Raw genomic sequence first — 14,296 nt, 5'->3', positions numbered from 1 at the left:
TTAAAGCGCCGCGGACCGGAAAAAGGAAAAAACCCGACCCGCGGCTTATTAACGATTTGCCACCCGGCCCGTATTATATCACAGACATACAACTCGCCGAGATCTACATTTTTGTATATTTTTCAGCCTCTAAGAATACGTACATATTAAGCGAGTTACGGGCCGGGCGGTTTGCAAGTATGTAAACGTTGAATTTCCTATTTGTGAAAATCTTGTAAATTTTTGACATATACCGTAAAACCCGTATTAGAATAAATGTGTCGGGCCATTTTGGTTATTTTGAAAGTCTGATTATTGTCATCAGTCTTTGTCCCCTTTTCCGTCATTCCTGATCTTCTGACCCAGATTTTTCAGCCATCAGAAACATTTTGGTATGATCTCAGCTTTCGAATAATATAAATCACGTGTCAAAAGCTCGCTGCCACCCCGCCCATTTTTTGTTACGTCTGTCACGGTTCCATTTTCAAAATCCATTATGCCACTATGTCGTACAGCAATCTTAAGATTTTATCTTCTATTCGTCGAGCCACACTGGATTACTGTCAGAAAACATCTGTCTCTCAATCCTCTGATCTCTTCGTGTTAGTGCTAATTGCTGTAGGTCACATACAAACATACATAATGAACGGTTTATCTACGTGGTCGGTATCCCAGATCGATATTGTAGGTGTACGTGTACGGGGTCGCACATTTTGCGTCTTTGTGCTTTCTGACGGAGGTTCCACTAGATCCGTGGATTCGATCTTGAAATTTTTATTTGAATTTCAGTTTTAAGTCCCCATCCTCAAAGCCTTAGACTTTTGCATAGTGTTAGAGAGGTCATTAATATAAATGTTATTCATTTTGGAGGCGGGGCCAAACATTCAAAGCAAAATTCGCAGTCCGCAAACACCGAGCATAGGCTCGAAGGTCCGGCTTCAAAAAATGAATCAATTTTTTTCAATTTTGCATCAAAATGTGAACATTTTTGATGATTTTTCAGATTTTTTTCTAATTCTGAATGATATTCGAAAATTTGACTTTTTCGCAAAAAAAATTCGAAAAAGTTTTGAATTTTAAGTTTTGGCGCCAAGTACCCGGGCCTTGACAAGTATGCTTTTTTGTAGTTTGTAGTCCGAAAACCTCTACATTCAGTTGTTCCCTAATCCGTGGACCCTAAGCTCCCCTATCCCCGGTGCTCCTGGGAAAAACTGGGCGGAGCCTCCTCCTCCAGTCACCGCCTACCGTACATTTGCCACGTAACCACGTCAAGGACACATTCATCATTACTCATCATTAAGGTCCCCCACTGCCTCCGCAAATAGAGAGCGTTTTTATTGATTTGTCTATTCTTTTTTATGTTTACGTTCTTTTTGACTCCTGGAATCAGGTTCCGACTCTATCTCTTCAAATTTTGAATTTTCAGATTAAACTATGCAACGCTACAACCCACCGACGACATCTGCACAGACCTACTGTCACGGATGTCAACGACAAATTCGCAAGGTTCAGGAGATGATGGACAATAAGTACTTGACGAACATCGAGTATCAAGTGGATAAGAACACAATGCAGCGTCAGATCGAAGCTTTGCAAAGACAACTGGAATTGGAGAGACTTCAGGCTGGCACAATGAGAGCTTTGCTCAAGAGAACCACTCCAGATGAGAAGGTGCAAGAGTTGGTGGAGATCAACAAAAAGTTGACGGAGTCTCTTCAGAAAGAAGTCAAGAATCTGGAGCAGTACCCATTGGAAGAGTGGTATAACGCTATCCAGCAGAAGTGGACAGAGAAGTATCAAAACTGTCATGACTACGCAATGGAGAAGAAGGAGGAGATGTTGATCTACAAGGAGGATGCAGAGAAAACTCACGAGGATGTTCAGTGGTACAGAAGAGAGTTGGCCAAGGCGAACAAGATGTTGATGAAGAACGAGCAGGAGATTGCGGCGTTGAAGAGGGGAGCGGACAAGGAGAACGTTGAGAATGGAGCTGTGGAGAAGAAGGACGACGTCAAGGAAACCTCCGGTCGTTTGATGCAGATCGCACAGGGCAGCAAGAGATCGTCGGATGTCTAAACTCGTGTTATTGTTCTCTAATAATGTTCTGTAATTTCCGAAGTTTTTTTTGGTTTTATGTTACTATTAAAGTTGAATAAATTTGAATCGGAAGAAGATGTGTACTGTTTTGTATTTTACATGTCTAGAGAAATGATGTCCCCAGGAGATATGAGGACTGTGACACGCGTCGCAACCGCTTCGCGTGCTCAGTGACTGATGAATGTGTAATTCTCTTTGATTTAAATCTGTGCTCTGGCAGTTTGCGGTATGTTGATCAACATTTTTGAATTCAAGAAGTCAAGGGCTTTCAGAAAAGTATAATCATGCTAAGATTTGGGTCCCACCACGAAAACTACAGTGACCCAAAACTTCAAATCACGTTTTCTACCGTATTCCTATCAGTTTTATGTAACTTTTTTTTTGAAATTGAGATTTTTGAAATCAGCGCTCTGATAGCTTTCTGAAAAGTATAATCATGGCTAGGTTTGAAAGAAATTGGGTCCTGCAACGATTTTCGGGTTACTGTAGTTTTCGTGTTCGGACCCAATCTACACAAAACCATAGCATGATTATACCTGATTCGAAACTTTAATGAATGTTTGAATTTTGGTAAAAACTGACAAAGTTACAGCTCAAAACACAATTTGCAGTTCTGGGTTACTGTAGTATTCGTGGTGGGAGAAGTTTATTGTCGGATATATCAGTAGAGCGCATTAGCAACATCGGAATCCACTAAGACTTATCGATAATCTTATTTCCTTGCAATTCGATGAAATCCAATGTAAAACGTTTTTGACATGTATTTCAGAGTTAACATTTAAAAAAAAGTTTATTCACACACTCTAAACAGTTCAAATCCCTTCTTCATCATCAATCGTCTTTCCTCTCAACTTTACAGTTGTCATCGTCACTTTTTCTTTCTGAAACTCTCAATATTATATTTCAATATTAGCTAGGCATCAGAGTTGCATGGAAGTGAAAACTTCTTATCCGGAAGTCTGAAGTCGGAAATCGGAATGGAAAAATGCCCGGAAGTTGGAAGTCGGAATTCCATGCAACTCTGCTAGGCACAGCTCTTACAACTGCGCTCCACCGAAATGCCCTTTACAAATGTCTATTTTTCTCTGAGTCTCTCAATTTTGCACACTATTTTCTTCGGTTTCGGTAGAGCGCAGTTGTACGAAACGCGCCGTGCTAATTCTCTTTCCTCAACTCCGCCCACCTTTGCATACTCTGCATCACTCAATCCACTAATCTCGTGATTGAAATCTCTTCCAAAAGTGGCCTCCAACTTCTCCGACGTCGCCACGTGGCTTGTCCGTTGTTTATAGAAATAAAGTCTCGACGCTTCCAGATCTTTCGTCTTCCTCATTCTATCAAATTCCTGCTCTTCCTCTCGATCACAATTCATCTTCTCGTGTCCTTCATAGTGATCAATGGGGCGACGACGAAGCAAATGGAAGAGAATCAGAAGAGAGAGAATACCAAGGACTATGTAGATCATGTACGTCATAGAGGGTGGCTGGAAAAGTTTCATTTTATTCATATGATGGAGTTCCGTATTACCAACAAGTACCGCTCATCGGGTGGAATTTCACGGGTCACTCCATCCTCTTTGTGAGGATACGCATTGGTTGGGAAGGTATCAAAGTAGTTGATGAATACTATCTGAAATTTTAATTTTTGAGAAGAAGAAATGTATTTAATGACGTGATTTTCTGAAATTTGACAGATTTTTACAAAACTTTGAGGAACCGTAAAAACTTTATTTTCAGCTACCTTCAAGAAAAGTATTATGGTTTTTGAGACTTCTAAGAGTTTGCTAAAAATATTTTCTAGACATTCTGGTTTCTATTCGAACTGATATACTAATCACGCTGGTTTTAATCAGAATCATGGAAAATGTGCTGGAGAACACAAGTGGTGCATTTTGAGCATGTAGAAGGTCCTGTTATAACACAGGTTCCGTTTTAATACAGTTTTTACGGTAACTCTCAGGCTACAAAATTTCAGTCTCAAAAAGCTCAAAATGATCAGTGCTAGCCGAACTTTTTCTGTTGGGTTCCTAGGTCATGAAAAGTTCTTCCACGTCCAGGACCACTTTTTGAGCCGATTTGTGTCAGTTTTCCCGCAATTTTGGTTAGACTGTTGCTCGTCTTTTTGATTAATTCTATTAAATATGATAATTTATTTTTAAATATCTGCCGATCCATAACATCTTCAAACCTGCGGAGACTTTCCTGACGCATGATGTCCTGCCAAAGAGATGACGTCATCGTCTCCATGAACTATTCCAACCAAACCTAGTGCCAAGATAGTGGAAATACTTCTATAAAGTTTCCGTAGAGCGCATTTGGTACCCCAGACTCACAAAATGAAAATGAATATATACATTGAAAAGAGAGAAGTCTAACAGATTTTCAGGCAAAATGAGATTTATTTGTTCTTTTTAACAAACGCAATTTCAGATCTATCCACGTATTTTCTAAACGTGTGCTCAAAAAACTTCGTGACGTTTTCTGCCCTTTTAAAAGTTCACGCACTTTTATCCAAATTCCAAATTTTGTGCATGTAGAATCTTGTCTCTCGCCGAGTTTGAAGGTTTCTGACCGCTACAATTTCCACCTTTTTTTTGAAACCCAAATTCTTAGAATCCTGTGGGCGGAGCTTTGAAGCATAAAGGGTAATATTATCAGAAGCAGTGAAGCGGATTCATTGACGTCTGAGTTATGAATTGTTCAGAAACCGCACCAGGTTATTCATCAAACTTTATAAATATTTTGCTAATATTTCACATTTGTCTCCCCCGATGTTTTTTCAGTCAGCCTAAAAATGAATTTGGTAAATACCAGACTGAATTCAATTTTATGTAGTTTTTAAGGAAAGATTGTATCCCTAATCTTTTTGTTGGTGGAAATTAAAATTCAGAGAGACAGCAGAAGGTTCAGTTCAACATCAGGAAGATTTTTTAAGTCCCAATCTGGAAAGGGCATTAGCACTTTATAAGAAAATGTATCGTATGAATAGCAGAAACAACAGATTTTTTCTATTAGCACGGCACTCTTCTTGCAACCACGCTCTACCGAAACCAATGAAAAGAGTGTGCGAAATTGGGAGACTCAAAGAAAGAGAGACATTTTTCAAGAATGTTTCGATAGAACTATGCTGAGCTAATAGATTCCTAATTCTATGCTTTGAAGGTTTATAACTTTTTGAAATCGTTTAGCTACGATTAACTATTTCAGTTGAAAATGTTCAACTTTGAGATGGTGTTACGGTATTCCTGACTGTTTCACGAAGTAAATTATGTATAAACCATACAGAACAAAGGCAGAGCTTCATTTTTATATGTAGTTGACAACTTTTCTGCACAGGCACTCCCTAGCAAGTTACATATCGACAAAGTAATTTCTCCCTCAAATCGACCATTTTCAGTGCAAAATATAGTGATTTTTAGCTGTCCACTTAAAATGATCATAACTCTCTAGGAAGTGCTCGTACAAAAAAGTTGTCAACTACAAAAATGAAGATATAGATTTAAACTATATGATCAATAAAAAACGTAATTTGGTTCTTCAATAAGTTTTTTTTCCAATAGATGTTCATCGAGGTGTCCAAATTTTTCAATTTTTTTCTAGTTTTATGCCTGTTTTCTAAAACTGAAATGAGTCCATATTGAGCCGTGTGTATTGTAAATCGTTACTAGCCATATAAGGCCAGGGACTAGTTTCCCAAGTATTAGCTGAAATTGGTGAAAATCTCAATTATCTGATAATCGGTTTTTCTGTATCGAAATAGCCAATTTTAGACCAAAATTAACGTTTTCTGGCTCATAAGATAGATAATTTAGTTATTCACAATACTGATGGATGAGACCTTCTTCCATTCATTGCGACGAAAAACCTAAAAACTACTGGATTTTCAGTGCAAAAAATAAAAGAATTGGTTTTGAACGTGACAAAATCGTGTTCACGTTTCTTGCAGTTCTTTGTTGCAGTGTCGGAAACTGTGAAGTAATTAGTTTTCAAACTCTGTTTGGAAGGAGCATTGAGGCGATATCTTTAGAATCTAGTTTTTGGAACCCTAACAAAATCTCAGACAGTTTTCTACTCATTCGCTTTGCAATTTCAACAAATTGTCGAAAATCGGACCCATAAAAAGAAAGATTTGTCTACTTTACCGCATAATACATAATGAACAAAACGAACCAGACTTCCTCATTTTGTTTTGAACACTGCCCCACATTTCTCTTCTCTTCGGAGGTTGCTTTTCATTATACTCATTTCCTCCGCTCCGTTCACCTGGTTGGGTCACCCACCTCCCATAATCATATAATTGGTGTTTCTAGGAGCACTAGCTCCATCTGCTTCTCACGGAGAAAGCTCTTTCTCTCCGTCCTCTTTTCCTTCTCACGGTCTCCCTAAGCAACACGGATCAATAGCTTGCCACCTAGTCATTCCTTATTTTGTTTTCTTTTTCTTTTCAAAATTTAAGATTTTCAGATTTTTTCTCCAGTTGAAAAAATGGAATCGAAGGAATGTGACTCATGTGAGTCGCTTATGGATCGAATCAAGGAAAAGATGATTCATATCGAGCAATTGAGAAAAGAATTGCATGTGAAGGATGAAGATATCATGAACTTCAAAATCAAGTGTGACAACTTGTCGCTGGAAAAATCTTGGCTGGAAAAAGAAAAGTCAGTTTTCCGAACCCGTGCCAAGATGCTGGAAGAGGAGAATGCTATTTTGAAGGCACGTCTTCACGAGAAACATGCCGAGTTCTTGGAGAGCCAGCGGCTGTTAGACGTCGTCCATGCGGATCGTGACGAGTGTATCGAGGAGAAAATGAAGGCGTCGAAATTCTACCGAAGTGAGATGAAGAAGTTAGGAGAGGAGAATGAGGCGTTGAGCAAGGAGAACAAAAGACTCCGAGGAGTTGAAGAAGACGTCACGGAGCCAACAGAAGAGCTCTCCTTCAAAAAATTGCTCACTATGATCTCGGAAAACCGCCAACAAACGGGAATTCTCCATGGCGATTTGAATGCGACTCGCCAGCAAATGGAGTCGATTCTCCAGAAAATCTCGGATCTGGAGAGCCAAATGGAGCAAAATCAAGTGGAATTGGTCATGGACGCTGAGGATACTGTATCCGAGAGTATGAGTGTGCTCACTATTGGTGCTGAGGAGGAGGATATGACTTTGGATGACTTATTGGGAGGTCCTTTGGTAGGTCAAGTCTTCGATACGCTTCTTGCAGCCGCGCTCTACCGAAACCAAATTAAATTGTGTGCGAAATTGAGAGACTCAGAGAAAAAGAGACATTTTTCAAGAGAATTTTGGTGGAGCGCAGTTGTAAGAACTGTCCCGAGTTATTACCAGTAGAGCGTATTTGCATTTATTTCCAGAGAGAGTTACCAGGAGAGAGAATGATAGAGTTCAATGGAGAATGGAGATATGATATCACGGCGGTTTGGGGAGGAGCACCAGCGGAACAACTACTGGAGCAGGAGGCTTCATTCGAGATGGTCGATGAGCAGGAGCAATGATTACCTTATTTTGGGTATCAGATACTTGAATTTTAGCTTTGGCTGGGTAGCAACTCCTTCAGATAGCTGATGATACGAAGCTTAAGCTAGGCAATCTCAAGTTTCAAATGTGAGGTACCCACTATATAACTTCTGTCCCCCCCCCCCCCATTCGGCCTTCTCCCTCTCAATTGTGATTTTTTGAATCCACTTCTTTTTTTTTGCAAATTCTACAATTCCGAGTATTAATTAAAACTTGGCTGGCACTTGGCACTTTGCTTTTGTGTACAACTTTGAACCTTCCTAATTTCATTACCTTTATTTTCTTGCTTATCTACTTGGAACCTGAATTCTGGCTATGAAAATTGTTTTCGATAGGGAAACCTTAATTGTTTCTTTTCAAGCTATTCTCAAATTTCTCTGTTTTGAAAATTACTGTTTTTTCAAACTTATCTATCTTTCTTTTCTGTCTTCATATTTTCGAAACTTCCTATTTTTAACTTATCAGTCGTCAATTTGATGTTTTTATTCTGATTGTGAGAAACATTTTCTATTAATAAGAAAACCGTAAAATTGTAGTTTTCTTTTTTTTCACTTTTTCTCGAATCTCTTTATGAAAACTTTTCCTTTTTTAACGTATCTATCACAAACTATCTTTTTGTCTGCATGTTTTCGAAACTTTCCATTTTTAACTTTATTTTTCCAAATAAATATTTCTGTAAATCGTGCGTTTTTAAACTAAAATAGAAACAGCAAATGTGTAACAAACGTAGCAGAGAACTCTAAATCTTCAGTTTTGTAGTTGACAACTTTTTTACCCAAGATTGTCAAATTTCGGGAGGGCCGAGTCGGTACCTACTTTTTGGCCAAAATTTTTGAATTTTAAAAGGGTAAATTAAGAATAATCCAATTGCCTGATGCATAACTAGCTTTTGATCGAATTCTGAAGTATAGTCAAAAATTCGCAATTTTCGGAAAAAAAATTCAAAATTTAGTTTAAAAAATGTTTGTATCCGAACCCCGGAATGACGGGTCAAGCTGCGCCTAGATAAAATCCGATTTCGGCCAGGCCCGGTTCGTGACAAGTTTGTTTTTTACCCAAGTCCTCCCTAGGCAATTTTACGCGGTTGTCACTAGAGATGTGACGTCGCCTACTCATTGTCTCTCTTGAAGATGGATGGCAGTGTTGCATCCAGACGTCTATAACTTTTAGGAGAGGAATTTTACGGAAAAGTTGTCAACTAGACAATTTGAGAGCTAGATGAGGTCTTCCAAACTAATATAAACATAAAACGTTCAGACCTTTTCGAAGCCATGACAGAGTCTCACTTGTCAAAGCATGTCTATTCTAAGAATTTTGAACTAAATTGAGTTCTATTACACCTTCGAGGGTGCGTGCCAAAAAGTTGTCAACTACAAAAATGTAAATCTAGATTTGTTATCTAAAGCCATGTTGAAATTCAAACATTCTAAATCTTTTTGAACCAGATTCAGATTCTCCAAAGTACAACAATCAACCCCTTCAGAATCATCCCTACCCCGCCTCAACTGTCCACATTCTCCTTAACCTCTTGAGGATCCTCACTCACCGATAAGAATCACACTACGGTGACGTGCAGCAGCTGTCTCATCTCCCGTTGTTGTGTGGATCAAGGCAGATGTTACGACGTCACCGATGTATGATGTACTAATAGTTTTATCCCGCGTACCGACTGTCTTGGTTTTTGGGAAAAAAAATTTTCGACATGGTTTTTGGGAAGACACGGAACATGAAGACTCGAAAAATATGCACTTCTCAATTTCAAATTCGGAATTCGCACATCATTTTTCATTTTTCAGAAAACCATTTTTCAAGCTGTGTGTCACCCGGTCGCCGGAAATAGGCGTGATTTAATGCGCTCTACTGATAATCTTAGGGTTACGGGGTTACGGTAGGTGTGTGCACTGTGTCAACTTTCAAGTGTTCAAAGAGACAACCCCCATGAAGCCTACATACCAGAGTTGCATGGAATTCCGGCGACTTCCGGATAAGAAATTTTCACTTCCATGCAACTCTGCTACATACGTAACCATCATGTAACTTCTTTGAATTCACCGCTCCGATAAGGATCACCAAAAGCTACAGTACCCAATAGGCAGCTGCCTCTCCCTCACTGCCTGTACTGTACCACACTCCAATTACCTTATCTCACTGTCATTTTCCTAGCAGGGATTAGTAGGATACAAAGGAATTCTTGTATATTGACACAGTCATCTGGGCGGTACGGACTACGTTTCACACCCACCGAGGTGTCTCGTCATTACTGTTGGAGAGCAGCTTGGGAAGAGGTCGTTTGAAAAATTTTGGAAATTTGATTTAATTGCAAATTTCTGAAATTTCGCTGCTCCCTCTCCTTCAGTATTCTACAGTAATCCTCTAGTTCTACTCGGGTATTACTTCTACTCTATTACTCTATTTCCCCTGTGTTTTCTTCCCTCTCCCCCACGCCAACCATGTCTGGAGCCGTCATCGACCACGCCGAGGAGAACCAACGTCTCCGCCGACAAATCGAATCGCTCCACCTGGAACTCCACGCACAACGAGAGCTCTTCCGCTCGATTTTTGGAATGGAAAATGCTGACTTGCAACTGGAAAACCAGAACCTCAAGGGCCAGCTTCAACAGGCTTTTGAGGACAAGCGAAGATTCAATGAGCTGGTGGAAGAGATGGAGGAAGAGAAGCAGAAGATGATTCTGGATCATTCGGAGGAGATGAAGAAGGCACAGGAGCGGATCAAATTCTTCAAGGAAGAGGTACAGGAGCTCCAGGAGACGATCGACGATCTCGATGGAGACATGGAGCGAGTCATGAGATTGGAGGCGGTTTGGAAGAGTGAGGAGCAGGATTTGAAGGAGTCGAGAGAGGCGGTGAAGGTGTTAGAGAAGGTTAGTCTGGTTGCCAAGGATTCTTATGCTTAAAGGAGACACCGGTATTCCAAAAATTGAAATTTTTGATATGAATCGACTTACTATTAGAATTTTAGGGAAAAGAGAAAAGTCTCTTGGAGCCAGGTTCGAAAATTAGCCTTAAACGAGTTCTGAAACCTCAAAGTAAAAAACCGCCTATATTTCTATTTTTCAGAATGTTCGTGGTGCTCGCGCATGGATTGAGCAACAACGCCGAGATGGTGCCGCAGATGCTACTGACGACACCTCCGACACTGATGCCTCTGATTCCTCCGTCTCCTCCGAAGACGCCTCACAGCGACACCGACGACACCTACGATGAGGAGATAATCTCCTCGAGATATCCCATCTGAATTGATTTCGTTATGATCCTTATTACCAGCTCCGTCCTTTTTCTTCACCTACTAAACCTCCAATTCCCCCATGTGCCCCAAAATTTCATGTCCCGATTCGATTTCTCCTTTTTTGTAAATGTTCACTATCTTTTATTCACTCCAAGCCGTCTCGATCTCCTGTCTTGATACAATTGTTGAAAATTTTCTGGTCACCTCGATCTCACTTTCAATTATTGTCCTGATTCTTATTCTATTCTTATAAACAAATAATCTAAATGGCATCTTGTTCGACTTTCTTATGAGCCACAATTTGAAAGAAAGCGCGACTACGGCGCACCGGCGGTTTGCGCTTGATTCCACCCAAAATGCGTCAAAGGCGCGCCAGACAGTATGATTTTTGACTTTTCAGTTAATAGAGTGCCGGGCTTTATGAATCGAAAATTTGACATTTTCGCGAAAAAGATTCAAAATTTTCAAAAAATCGAAAACATTTGAGTTTTGAATTTTGGGAATCGACAGGTATGATCTTATGTGAACAACAGCTGTATGAATGTGACGATTCCTTATTTGGAACTTCATACAACTCTTTAATCTTCCCCCATGCGCAACCATTACGCAAGCATTGGACAGTCCCCCAGCTCCGATAAGAATCTCAATTTCCCTCACAAAAATACCCTCCTGTTGCTAGGACCAGCTGTCTCTACTTCATTCCCTGTAGCACACTCCAATTACCTTATCTCACACTCATTATCCTCCTCTATTAGCAGGGGATTAGTAGGAATACAAAGGAATTCTTGTATGTTGACACAGTTATCTGGGCGGTACGTGACACATCCATCTTGCAAGCGGACTCCTCATTACTGTTGGAGAGCAGCGTCGGAAAAGGTCGTAAAATTTTTGAGATTTGATTTTATAGCAAATTTCGAAAAAAACAGCTGCTTCCCCTTCAGAATTCTACAGTAATCCCCCAAAAGTATTACTTATTTTCTATTATTCCATTTGTCCCTGTTTCCCCATTCCCCTTTCCCCTTTCCCCACACCCGCACCCCCACCCCACATCATGTCTGGAACCGCCCGTGCCACCTTCTCCTCCCCACTTACCGAGACTCAACATCTCCGTGAGGAGATCGAGTTGCTCCACGAAGAGCTGAACACTCAGCGGCTCTTCTACCAATCGGTGTTCCAAATGGACGTTGTCCAGGTCGCCTTGGAGAACGAGCTGCTGAAGACCCAGCTGATCGCTGCGGTCCAGGAGATGGAGGTGCATGGAGAGGAGATGAAGAAGGCGAAGAGGGCGATCGAGGATCTGAAAGAGAAGGAGGAGGATCTGAATGAGGAGGTGACGGCGTGTCACGGACACATCAGAAGGCTGAAGGCAGCGTTGAAGAAGGAGAAGACCGAAGTGGAAGTGATTGGGAAGGATCACGAGCTGTTGAAGGAGGTGAGGATTGGGTTAGGCTTAGAAAGTTAGGTTCACTGATTTAGGCTTCATAGGCTTCACTAGATTAGCTTCAGAGGCTTCACTGATTTAAGCTTAGGCTACTGACCTGAGGCATTTAAGCTGAGGTTAGGCTTATGCTTCTCAACTTTCCCTTAATCATCTCTCAACTTTGCTTTATTTCAGAAATTCAACTATGTCGACGCTCTAGCTGAGCGCTACCTGAAGCAAGAAGAAGTCGAGATGCTCTTCGAGCCTAGCGACGATGAGGGCGACAACGACGAAGAGGAGCCGGATGTTGAGGAGGAGGAGCAGGAGGAACACCACGGCGAGATTCCCGTCGCCGCAGGACTCCACGCCGACGACGCCAACGACGACGAGGAGGAGATTCCAAGTGACCCTTTTTGAATGTTCTTTCTTCCTTTTTTTTCATTGTTTTGTTACCCCGATCCTGATTTTGTCTCGATTCCTTGTTTTCCTTATTCTCCCTATCTCCTATTATCTCCTTTTTTCGAAACACTACTGGTATGTATATCTTCCCAGATCTCTCCCTCTCCCCCTTTATTCAACAATTATCCTATCTCTATTTTTGTCTTCAATAAACTAATCCACTTGTCATGTCTTTTTCTGTTGTTAAATGTCAAAAATGGCTAATGTAGATTACGAAGTAGATAGCAATCTAGTTCACGTGAACAGGGAGAATTGTAAAGGTGTGATGGCAAACAGACGCGACGGGGAAACAGATGACGTGGGAAATTGTGGAGATTCTGGAGACACGAGAATGGTGACTTGGGAAGAGAGGGTTATGGGGACAGGGGACTAGAGGAAACCGGCTTCCGGATGGACATGGTTTCGAAATGTCCGGTTTCAGAACGTCTGACTTCGATTCGTCTCGGAGCCGATGAAAACGAGGAACCGATACTCCACAAAAGCGTTCAAGGAGACAGCACTTATTGGAAGTTGGTCGACAGATGAAGTGACAGGTTGGAACAAATCTGAAATGGAAAATAAAAAGCTGAAGTCGTGACAATTCTGAAATCATGTTTAAATCATGACTAACATGAAAACGAATCGAGATACAGTACCGGACAAAAAGGTATCAACTTTGACTGTTTTCAGTGGAAAATGACTAACTTTGACAGTGTATTTCAGTGTCGCCTGATTGTCCGATAAACTCAAGTTTATATGAGTTGGACAGAGCAAACATAGAACATTATTTTTGTAGTTGACCATTTTTTTGTATGGACACTACCATGAAAGTTACAGGTAAAGAAACCCACTACTCCCTGAAATCGACTAATTTCAGTGCAAACTAGCAAAATTTTGGAGATTCACACTTTGGCAACCTATAACTTTCATGGTAGTATCCCTTCAAAAAATGGTCAACTACAAAAATAATGTGCCATTTTTGCTCTGTTCAACCCATATAAAATTGAATTTATTGGACAATCAGGTGACACCGAAATACACTATCAAAGTTGGTCATTTTCCACTGAAAACAGCCAAAGTTGATACCTTTTTTTTCCTATTTATAATCTCAACGCAGTGTATCTTGATTTTTTAGAATGTTAAACAAATTTTGAAAACAGATTCGAAACCCTCTTAATATCAGCTATATTAATATCTGTATAAATTTCATTTTGGAATTTTTATTCAAGTGTGTTCAGTTGTTCAACATTGCACCATCTCATCTAGAACTAACTTTAAAAATCTATTGCCTGGAATCATTAATCATCGTTCGACCTTTAGATACCCCACACACCTTATCGACTTTCTGGTTTCTGTTATCAGATGCATCTCAATGAGAGGCGTCTCAAGAACACACCGTTCAATAGGTGATACACGAAAAGGAACACTTTTTATCCTGGTTTCTGATTTTGTAGGTTTTTTGCTGAAATTTCATATTTGGTTAAGTTTGAAATACTATTTTTTGAACGCTTTTGAAGTTTGATTGTTACAAATTGATATTGATTTAATAGATCACAACAAGATCTTTATTTTTTAGTAATTGACAAT

At 40.2% G+C, this 14,296-nt stretch overlaps 5 protein-coding genes across 5 annotated transcripts; 4 read left to right on the top strand and 1 right to left on the bottom strand.

The window, feature by feature from the left end:
- Window positions 1-1,413: 1,413 nt before the first annotated feature.
- GCK72_000527 (uncharacterized protein) lies at window positions 1,414-2,055 on the top strand (the record flags this gene model as incomplete). The annotated part of the gene is made up of 1 exon (XM_003109224.2): window positions 1,414-2,055. The coding sequence occupies one exon, from the start codon at window positions 1,414-1,416 to the stop codon at window positions 2,053-2,055; it is 642 nt and encodes a 213-aa protein (XP_003109272.2).
- An 833-nt stretch (window positions 2,056-2,888) lies between these two features.
- On the bottom strand, window positions 2,889-4,431 carry GCK72_000526 (uncharacterized protein; the record flags this gene model as incomplete). Its single annotated transcript, XM_003109318.2, has 5 exons — window positions 2,889-2,957; window positions 3,260-3,559; window positions 3,604-3,705; window positions 4,264-4,366; window positions 4,409-4,431. The coding sequence occupies 5 exons, from the start codon at window positions 4,429-4,431 to the stop codon at window positions 2,889-2,891; spliced, it is 597 nt and encodes a 198-aa protein (XP_003109366.2).
- Window positions 4,432-6,560: 2,129 nt separating this feature from the next.
- GCK72_000525 (uncharacterized protein) lies at window positions 6,561-7,582 on the top strand (the record flags this gene model as incomplete). Its single annotated transcript, XM_053722544.1, has 2 exons — window positions 6,561-7,262; window positions 7,442-7,582. 2 exons carry the CDS (start codon window positions 6,561-6,563, stop codon window positions 7,580-7,582), a joined length of 843 nt encoding a protein of 280 aa, XP_053591189.1.
- A 2,472-nt stretch (window positions 7,583-10,054) lies between these two features.
- On the top strand, window positions 10,055-10,829 carry GCK72_000524 (uncharacterized protein; the record flags this gene model as incomplete). The annotated part of the gene is made up of 2 exons (XM_003109258.2): window positions 10,055-10,486; window positions 10,683-10,829. The coding sequence occupies 2 exons, from the start codon at window positions 10,055-10,057 to the stop codon at window positions 10,827-10,829; spliced, it is 579 nt and encodes a 192-aa protein (XP_003109306.2).
- Window positions 10,830-11,902: 1,073 nt separating this feature from the next.
- On the top strand, window positions 11,903-12,688 carry GCK72_000523 (uncharacterized protein; the record flags this gene model as incomplete). Its single annotated transcript, XM_003109184.2, has 2 exons — window positions 11,903-12,283; window positions 12,467-12,688. 2 exons carry the CDS (start codon window positions 11,903-11,905, stop codon window positions 12,686-12,688), a joined length of 603 nt encoding a protein of 200 aa, XP_003109232.2.
- Window positions 12,689-14,296: the final 1,608 nt, after the last annotated feature.

The sequence above is a fragment of the Caenorhabditis remanei genome, chromosome I, assembly GCF_010183535.1.
Source record: "Caenorhabditis remanei strain PX506 chromosome I, whole genome shotgun sequence".
In the NCBI taxonomy this organism is placed as follows: domain Eukaryota; kingdom Metazoa; phylum Nematoda; class Chromadorea; order Rhabditida; family Rhabditidae; genus Caenorhabditis; species Caenorhabditis remanei.
Note: the sequence above shows the minus strand (reverse complement) of the source record. Positions and strands in the feature narration are given on the sequence as shown.